Source organism: Carassius gibelio, chromosome A12 (genome assembly GCF_023724105.1).
Source record: "Carassius gibelio isolate Cgi1373 ecotype wild population from Czech Republic chromosome A12, carGib1.2-hapl.c, whole genome shotgun sequence".
Classification (NCBI taxonomy): Eukaryota; Metazoa; Chordata; class Actinopteri; order Cypriniformes; family Cyprinidae; genus Carassius; species Carassius gibelio.
The window spans coordinates 738,624-749,129 of NC_068382.1; the positions used below are offsets into that span (position 1 = coordinate 738,624).

General features: G+C 43.3%; 1 protein-coding gene across 1 annotated transcript in view; it reads left to right on the forward strand.

Annotated features, from left to right (window-relative positions):
• Window positions 1–9,100, forward strand: part of LOC128024890 (uncharacterized) — an 85,588-nt gene extending 76,488 nt beyond the window's left edge. Inside the window, exon 2 of the mRNA XM_052610768.1 lies at window positions 7,664–9,100. Within this exon, the coding sequence (XP_052466728.1) occupies window positions 7,989–8,726 (738 nt within the window). The 5' untranslated portion in view covers window positions 7,664–7,988 and the 3' untranslated portion in view covers window positions 8,727–9,100. The remainder of the gene's footprint in view (window positions 1–7,663) is intronic.
• The last annotated feature ends 1,406 nt before the right edge of the window (window positions 9,101–10,506 follow it).

The window sequence follows — 10,506 nt, forward strand, 5'->3', positions numbered from 1 at the left end:
ATTAAAATTGATATGGTTTGGAATTGGTAAAATGTGCTTGGAAAAAAATCACAATAAAACAATGTTTTAATGTTTAAGTTTGGAATATTAACTGACATGAATGAATGCTATATAAATATTGTTCATGTTAACATAATGTTTATAAATGGAATCTTATTGTAAAGTGTTACTAAAGCTATATACAGTATTGTTCAAAATAATAGCAGTACAATGTGACTAACCAGAATAATCAAGGTTTTTAGTATATTTTTTATTGCTACGTGGCAAACAAGTTACCAGTAGGTTCAGTAGATTGTTAGAAAACAAACAAGACCCAGCATTCATGATATGCACGCTCTTAAGGCTGTGCAATTGGGCAATTAGTTGAAAGGGGTGTGTTCAAAAAAATAGCAGTGTCTACCTTTGACTGTACAAACTCAAAACTATTTTGTACAAACATTTTTTTTTTCTGGGATTTAGCAATCCTGTGAATCACTAAACTAATATTTAGTTGTATGACCACAGTTTTTTAAAACTGCTTGACATCTGTGTGGCATGGAGTCAACCAACTTGTGGCACCTCTCAGCTGTTATTCCACTCCATGATTCTTTAACAACATTCCACAATTCATTCACATTTCTTGGTTTTGCTTCAGAAACAGCATTTTTGATATCACCCCACAAGTTCTCAATTGGATTAAGGTCTGGAGATTGGGCTGGCCACTCCATAACATTAATTTTGTTGGTTTGGAACCAAGACTTTGCCCGTTTACTAGTGTGTTTTGGGTCATTGTCTTGTTGAAACAACCATTTCAAGGGCATGTCCTCTTCAGCATAGGGCAACATGACCTCTTCAAGTATTTTAACATATGCAAACTGATCCATGATCCCTGGTATGCGATAAATAGGCCCAACACCATAGTAGGAGAAACATGCCCATATCATGATGCTTGCACCTCCATGCTTCACTGTCTTCACTGTGTACTGTGGCTTGAATTCAGAGTTTGGGGGTCGTCTCACAAACTGCCTGTGGCCCTTGGACCCAAAAAGAACAATTTTACTCTCATCAGTCCACAAAATGTTCCTCCATTTCTCTTTAGGCCAGTTGATGTGTTCTTTGGCAAATTGTAACCTCTTCTGCACATGCCTTTTTTTTAACAGAGGGACTTTGCGGGGGATTCTTGAAAATAGATTAGCTTCACACAGACGTCTTCTAACTGTCACAGTACTTACAGGTAACTCCAGACTGTCTTTGATCATCCTGGAGGTGATCATTGGCTGAGCCTTTGCCATTCTGGTTATTCTTCTATCCATTTTGATGGTTGTCTTCCGTTTTCTTCCACGTCTCTCTGGTTTTGCTCTCCATTTTAAGGCATTGGAGATCATTTTAGCTGAACAGCCTATCATTTTTTGCACCTCTTTATAGGTTTTCCCCTCTCTAATCAACTTTTTAATCAAAGTACGCTGTTCTTCTGAACAATGTCTTGAACGACCCATTTTCCTCAGCTTTCAAATGCATGTTCAACAAGTGTTGGCTTCATCCTTAAATAGGGGCCACCTGATTCACACCTGTTTCTTCACAAAATTGATGACCTCAGTGATTGAATGCCACACTGCTATTTTTTTGAACACACCCCTTTCAACTAATTCAACTAATTGCCCAATTGCACAGCCTTAAGAGCGTGCATATCATGAATGCTGGGTCTCATTTGTTTTCTGAGAATCTACTGAACCTACTGGTAACTTGTTTGCCACGTAGCAATAAAAAAATATACGAAAAACCTTGATTATTCTGGTTAGTCACATTGTACTGCTATTATTTTGAACAATACTGTATATATATATTGTTCTGTGAATGTGATTTTAAAGTCTAGATAATTCGGATTAACCCTTTAACTGCCATATCCTTTAAAACCTCAATGCCAGAGGGATATTGTAAATGCATGTGCCCGCTGGGCACAGTTTACCTGATGCCACCGGGGTGGCGATGGCATTGGTGGCTTGAGCCCGCCATCGCTGCTTGCAGCTATATTTAGGGCTCAAGCCCGAAGGGGCGAAGAGCCCTATTGTTCTTCTAAGGATTATTCTTATTATTATTATTATTTTTTTTATTTTTTATTAAACCTTCCGGGGGTTTTTGGGGGCCTTAACATGCTCAAAAACTCTTGAAAATTGGCACACACATTGGAATCTGCGGCCATCAGGACGCTGCAGAGGCTGGGACCCGGGCGTGGCACAGGGGCTCTACAGCGCCCCCTGGAACACAGTCAGAAATCTTGAACCATAGCTCACACACACTTGCATGTATTTATATGAAACTCGGTACACTTATAGATCTCATAGAGCCAAACAACTTTCACACTTTATGTCATAGGCTCCGCCCAACAGGAAGTCAGCTATTCAGGGCTGTTTAAAAAAAGCATGCTCTGGAATTTGAAATACTCCTCTGAGGTTTTCAACCCGTTCGCCACGAAACTCTGTGAACATGATCTCAAGACATTGGGGATGAAAAATTGCAAGGGGATTTTTGATATCTCGAACGGTTTGCCCTTGGCGAGGCGTGGAAATTATGGCTAGAAATGAGAAACAGGAAATGTCTAATAACATCCACATACATTTCCTGAATTTGATCAAACTTCATTGGTTTGTTCGTTGTATGATAGCGATCGTATATATGTGACTATTAAGAGTCAACATTATAGCGCCACCAACTGGCAGCAGGAAGTGTGTCATTTTCCAAATGCTTTGAATTCAGCATCTTATTTTTACTCTATTTACTTAAAACTTCATCAGAATAATGACAAAACATGGACGATGTAAATCTGTTGTGGGGATATTGATATCTGATATAGTGTTGCCATGGCAACGTGTCAAACTTGAATGTTCTGTTATGGTGAGTTTGAGGCAGACAACAAGCTCAGATTTACATGAAACTCAAAACACATATCAGTATTAGTGATAGCTAGACAATGGCAAAAGCTTTTAAAAGGGCGTGAAGGAGGCACTCTATAGCGCCACCTTTTGTCAAAAGTGGGGGGGTTAGTTTTAGCTACAGACACCAAACTTGGTACATAAATTGTTCTTTTCAAGACGGACAACTTACTAATTCACAGTCATCAGCTACGACCAACAGGAAATCGGCTATTTTGATTTGAATATTTAAATTGAGCTCTGATTTAATGCATATTCCTCACAGGAAATGTTCACTATACTCACCAAACTTTGTCTACGTGTTGAAAAAATATTGAGGAACTTAAATTGCGAACGGATTTTGGTTAGCTTGAACGGTTTTGTCGTGGTGATTTTTTGAAATGACAGTAAAAAGGGAATCATTAATTGTCTTGTATTTTTAAATTGCAGCTTCCAAACACTTAAAAAAAAATTTCATACAGAGATCAAATCATTCTGAGGACATATGCATAGTTTCATGACTTTACAACACTGTATGATTAAAAGAAAATTAAAAAACTGTCAGACATCTCAACTCACTCTGTCCCTCTGTTTGAGGAATGTATGTGTGCTGACTGAGTGTGTGTGTGTGTGTGTGTCTGTGAGTGGGGGATGGGCATGAGCTGAGTGGCAGACACAATGAGAGAGAGAAAGAGAGAGAGAGAGAAAGAGAGACAGAGAGAGACTTAATCATCTCTTTAATCACCAGAAGAAAAAAAAAAGTATTTTAAATTATTTTTTGTTGCTGTTGCTAACATTGCTGTTTTAATTACAGCTTAAGAAATCTCTTAGGCCTTATCCTTTTCTGACAGTTTCAGGAATTAAAAACAAAATTCTAAAAAATACTTATTTTTGCTGCAAATAATAATTTCAAACTCATTTGATACTGACCTATTCTATCCTGTGACATGACATTTATCTTAATTTACATAATCTCATGGATGTAACAGTAAAACTGTTCAGCTCACAGATGAAGACTAAGCTGTAATGCAAGCAGAACTTTCACAAATGCTTGTAAGTCATTAAAGGATTTTATAACACTGTAAAATAATGTCTAATTTGTTAACATTAGTAAATGCAATGGTAACACTTTATAATAACTGCACTCATTAGTAAATAGTCAGTAAATTGTGGATTTATGATCAAATCAGCCTGTAAATGAATCATACTCCTCCAAGAAGACACAAGTAGTTCACACCAAACTTTTTCAAAATGATGCCAATATACTGAAGATGTTAAATTGCGAATGGGTTTAAGATACCTTAAATGGTGTGGCCATACCGATTTATTAAAGTAACATAAAAAAATACAATAGTTATTTTACTATATCTTTAACATTCTTCATTCCAACTCTTCATAATTTTTTATATACGTAGAAGTCATCATTTGAAAGAAGCACAGTAAGTTTCATAGCTTTATCATTTTCAAGAGCCAGCTTAAAATTAAAACTATCATAACATATAAATCAAGCTTGCAATTCTTAGTACCAATAATGGCCACCAGATGGAGCTATAGGATTACTTTTAAATAATTATTGTAGACACGAATATGATTTAAATCATTTATAGAAATCTTTCAAAGAAAAATATGTATTTTACTGATAATATGACCCTCAGTTAATTAGAATAATATGCTGAAGTATTGTGAAATACTGTGTATTAAGAATAATTCTTTATAGGCTTTATGGACAGATAAGTTTGGAGTGACTCTTGAAGGATCAGCACCACATCCTCTTTTACCACTGTTTAAAGAATTTATCTTACAGAACAGGTGCGAATGAATTTTGGATGGTGGTTTTTTGAACAGTAAAAAAGTAACCAGTAAATGTATTTTATTGTTTTAAAGTGCAGCTTCTAAACACTTCAAAAAAATGTACACATAGAAGACAAGTCATGCTGAGGAAATATGCATAGTTTCATGACTATACAACACTATATGGATGAGAGAAAATTAAAAAACTACCATACATCTGATGTCACTCTGTCCCTCTGTCACTGTGGGTAATGTGTGTGTGTGTTTGTGTGTTAAGTGTTTGTGTGTTAAGTGTGTGTGTGTTAAGTGTGTGTGCTGAGTTTGTGTGAATGTGTGGGAGATGGGATGGGCTTGGTGTCAGAGAGAGAGAGAGAGAGAGAGAGAGAGAGGGAGACTTAATCATCTCTTTAATCACCAGCAGAAAAAAAAATAAGCAATTTTGTGTTGTTGTTGTTGTTTTTTCATCATTACAGCTTAAGAAATATCTTAGGCCTCAACATCAACTGTTGCTGCTTTATATAGCCTTCTCCCAAAATTAATAGTCATTAGTAAGCATTTTATAAATACAGCTATAATTAAATTGTTCATGGTTTATATGCACATTTATTTTGTGGAGATTAAAGGCTGTAATCTTCCTTAAAATAATAATAATAATAAAAATAAAAAAATAAACAAACACAGAACTCAGAAACATTTATTTTAAGATGCAATAAAATAAATCTGTACACTATATATATATTGCATAAGTTTATATTAATTTTTTTATCAAGTGTACAGCTAATAATAATAATAATAATAATAATTATTATAATAATGCATTTTACTTAAGGCGCCTTTCAAACCACTCAAGGTCACCGTACAACAAGTAACAACAGTAACAATATTAAAACAAAAAATAACAGCAAATAACAATGTCAATAAAAAAACGCAATAATATTAGAATAGCACAACATATTGTGGAATACTATATTAAGACTTTATATATAGGCTTTGTGAACAGATAGGTTTTGAGAGATTCTTGAAGTACTAGCATCACCTCCTCTTGTACGACGGTTTGAGGAATATATCTTCCAGATAGTACCGCCGCTCCCTATATGCAGAATACGCAGTCTTCGTAGGGCACCAACTCCCAGAGGGGCACCATCCCAGTAGCTCAAAAAAAATAAAACATGCGCCATTCTCCCATCCGCGCTCGCGACCGCTTGGACATTTGCGGATGAATGTTCGTAATTGATGGATGGACATCTATGCCCGGGTAAAAGACATCAGCAATCCGGCACAGAGAAAAGAAAAATAAAGTAAAAAACAAAACAAAAACAGGCATAAATTTGGCTTGACATTGGACATTCGAGAGTCTCAAATTTAGGGACCTTCTCTAAAGTTACATGTGATATTGTTATACACTTTTCTAACATCAGTAGCATTTGAAGAGAATTACTTACAGTCATAAAAACAACTGTAATTGTTCATCTACGTGACAGCTATAATGCACAATTAAATTGAATGTTTGATATTTATTAAAACAAACTGTAAGTCATATATAAATTACGCTACTTTTTCACATGGACTCAATAGCATTTGAGGAGAAAGACTTGCAGTCATAAAACAATTTTAATGTGTTAATTTAGGTGTCAGCTACAATGCACACCTTATACACTTATATATATATATTAAAATAAAGTGTTACTAAAGTTATATATATTGTTCTGTGTATGTGATTTCAAAGTCTAGATGGGTCGGATTCAGGGCCGTTTGAAGGAATTTTGGGGCCCCGAGCAAAATGGACATAGAGGCCCCCCGACAACAACCCCCATACCCCCCCCCCCCCCCCCCCCCCACACACACACACACGCACGCAAAGCCTACAGGAACCACAGCATAGCCATGCAGTTTAAGTTCAACCGCACCTTATATAAATAAAAAAAAAGTGCAAATACTGCTTGAGAAAATAGTTTGGTGGGAATTCAATAGTGATTTGCACTGTTTTTTTTCTTCTAATAATATGACAGCACATACTTAGTTTAAACTCTGGGATGTGCAGGATATCAGCTATAATTATAAAGCTTGTGGTACCTTGTGCTTTATAGAGGAAAAATCAGCACTGAGAAGTGATGCATCTGTTGATGTTGAGGATGAAGTTGATGGTGTAAAATAATTGAAACAAAAATCTGAAATTACCTGTGAAGTACGTTTTACCATTTCACTGTTAGCATATTGAAAGAGGTCACTATTACCAGCTCAGGGGTGCCTTAAATGAAAAACGTCTCGGTTATGTACGTAACCCTCGTTCCCTGATGGAGGGAACGGAGACGTTATGTCGACCGACAAATGGGGTCTCACTTGGGAGGCCAATCATCTCTGATTTTAAGAGAAAACGCCAATGAAATTGGCAAGTGGATTAACACACCTGAGCCACTCCCCGTGCCAGCGGGTATAAATAGGGCGACAGGTGCATCCACTCATTAGGTTTTACGCTGAGGAGCCGAGAACGTGTCCCGGCAACAGCGAATGGTTCAAGGTTGTGGCATGGGGACATAACGTCTCCGTTCCCTCCATCAGGCAAATGGGGTCCTATGGAAAACGCCATAACCTGAACCTCGTCACAACCCTGAGGCGCTGCAATTGTTGACAAGCCTTGGCGTGCCACAAAAGCTATGCTTAAGGTCGTAACCTTCCCAAAGCCCCAGCGCAAATTCACTGACCTTGGTACCGAAGGGGCCAAAGGGTGAGTACATCGCTGCTGGAGAAGGCCATGCTGCTGTTCCGCCCACATAAAGTAAATGGAAGGGATTTCAACCTTCAGTGAAAGATTGCTTCAAATCTTCCCTATTTGTTCTTTCAGCTGGCAAGACAATGGGGAAGCGAGCCTTTAGGAAAGGTCGCTACGGAGACCACATCCTACCCGTAGGGAGGTGACATGTGGATATACTGATATGGACTGACCCAGGGGGCAGTACTACATATGGAAAGGGTCTCTGAGGCAGGTCCTACCTTGGAGTAGGGATGGAACGGCTGCCAGAAGAGACTGACAGAGCGATCTGTCAAGGGAAGACACGGGTTTGCCAAGATGGAAACCTTACCGTGGAAGAATACACATATGGGATTACCCGTAGGGAACCCAGCCATATGGACACCTAGCCCAGTACAGGGGCTGACCGGCTCCGGGCATGCTAACGCCAGTACTGGGCCTGGCGACAGACTGCTCCACCAAGTCTGACGCCGAGGGTGCTGGAGGATGCTCGACCAGGGTACGCCAACCGGGGAACTCTACTGGGAGAAGAAGGCGCTCACATCCCCGTGTTAGGGGGAATGGCGCAGCAAGCGAGACACCCAGCCAGCCCTTCCCGCCAATTACCTGTTACCCAACACACGGGAGGAAACTGGCTCTACACGGAGGTTGTAAAACCTCGCAAAGGTGTTAGGTGTCGCCCAGCCCGCAGCTCGACAAATGTCTGCCAGAGAGGCGCCGTGCGCCAACGCATAGGAGGAGGCCACACTCCGTGTGGAGTGGGCCCTCACCCCCAGGGGGCACGGCTCGCCTTGGGAATGGTAAGCCAAGGCGATGGCGTCCACTATCCAGTGGGCCAACCTCCGCTTAGAGACAGCCTTCCCCTTCTTCTGACCTCCAAAGCAGACCAGGAGCTGCTCAGAGCTTCTGAAGCTCTGGGTGCGGTCCACGTATATGCGAAGCGCTCTTACGGGACACAGCAACGACAAGGCTGGATCTGCCTCCTCCAGGGGCAGCGCTTGCAGGTTCACCACCTGGTCTCGGAAGGGAGTGGTGGGAACCTTGGGCACGTATCCAGGCCGGGGTCTCAGGACAACGTGAGAGTAGGCCGGCCCGAACACAAGGCACTCTTCACTTACCGAAAATGCTTGGAGGTCCCCGACCCTCTTGATGGAAGTGAGCGCGATCAGGAGCGCTGTCTTGAGAGACAGGAACTTCAGCTCAACCGAATCCAGCGGCTCAAAGGGACCCCTCTGAAGTCCCGCCAGGGCAATAGAGAGGTCCCAGGAAGGAATCAGGGGTGTCCTAGGAGGATGTAACCTTCTGGCACCCCTCAGGAACCTAACGATCAGGTCATGCCTCCCCAGGGACCGGCCGTCCACTGCATCGTGATGGGCTGCAATCACCTTCAGGGTGGAGGGTGACAGCCCACGCTCCAGCCTACCTTGCAGGAAAGAAAGCACGACTCTGACCGGGCATCTCCGGGGGTCTTCCCGGTGAGAAGAACACCAATTCGTGAACAGACTCCACTTCAGAGCATAGGCCTGCCTCGTAGAAGGGGCTCTAGCCTGAGTGATAGTGTCTACCACCGCTGGGGGCAGATCACTTAGGTCTGCCGCGTCCCGTCTAGAAGCCACACATGGAGGTTCCAGAGATCTGGGCGCGGGTGCCAAATGGTGCCAAGCCCCTGAGAGAGAAGGTCTATCCTCAGGGGGATGCGCCAGAGAGGGGCTGTCACGAGGAGCATGAGTTCCGAAAACCAGGTCCGGGTGGGCCAGTAAGGCGCAACCAACAGGACCTGTTCCTCGTCCTCCCTGACCTTGCACAGTGTCTGTGCCAGCAGGCTCACTGGGGGAAACGCATACTTGCGTAAAGCCCGAGGCCAGCTGTGTGCCAGTGCATCTGTGCCCAGGGGGGCCTGGGACAGGGAATAGTACAGCTGGCAGTGGGAGGACTCGTGGGAAGCAAACAGGTCTACCTGGGCTTCCCCGAATCGACTCCAGATCAGCTGGACCGTCTGGGGATGGAGTCGCCATTCCCCGGGGAAAGTGAGCTGTCGTGAGAGCACGTCGGCTGCACGATTGAGCTCCCCCGGGATGTGGACAGCGCGCAGTGACTTGAGCCACGTCTGACTCCAGAGGAGGAGATGACGGGCGAGTTGAGACATGCAACGTGATCGTAAACCGCCTTGTCGGTTGATGTACGAAACAGCCGCAGTGTTGTCCGTGCGGACCAACACGTGCTTGTCCAGCACTAGCGGACGAAACCGTCGCAAAGCTAGATGCACTGCCAGCAACTCCAGGCAGTTGATGTGCCACAGCAGTCGAGGTCCTGTCCAGGACCCTGAAGCTGCCTGCCCGTTGCATGTCGCGCCCCAGCCCGAGTTGGAGGCATCTATTGTGACAACAACGTGCCGGGACACTTGTTCTAAGGGCACGCCGGCCCGTAGAAAAGCAAGGTCCGACCAAGGACTGAATAGGCGGCGACACATCAGTGTGATGGTGACACGATGTGTACTGCGGCGCCATGCCCATCTCGGGACTCAGGAGTGTAACTAGTGCTGAAGTGGTCTCATATGAAGCAACCCGAGCGGCGTGACTGCGGCTGCGGATGCCATATGCCCCAGGAGCCTCTGAAAGTGTTTCAGCGGTACCACTGTCCTGCCTCTGAAGGAACTCAGGCAGTTCAGCACTGAGTGGGCACGCTCGCTGGTGAGACGTGCCGTCATACTCACCGAGTCTAACTCCATACCGAGATAAGAGATTCTCTGCACAGGGGAGCACCTGAAGGTCCCGGTTGACCTGAAGCCCCAACTGACTGAGGTGCCGAAGCACAAAGTCCCTGTGATCGCACAACTCTTCTCGGGACAAGGCCATAATGAGGCAGTCGTCGAGATAGTTGAGGATCCTGATGCCCACTTCCCAAAGTGGGGCAAGGGCGCCCTCCGCGACCTTCGTGAAGACACGGGGGGACAGGGAGAGCCCGAAGGGGAGGACCTTGTACTGCCATGCCTGACCCTCGAAAGCAAAGCGCAGGAACGGTCTGTGACGAGGGAGGATAGAGACATGAAAGTACGCGTCTTTCAGGTCGATCGCTGCA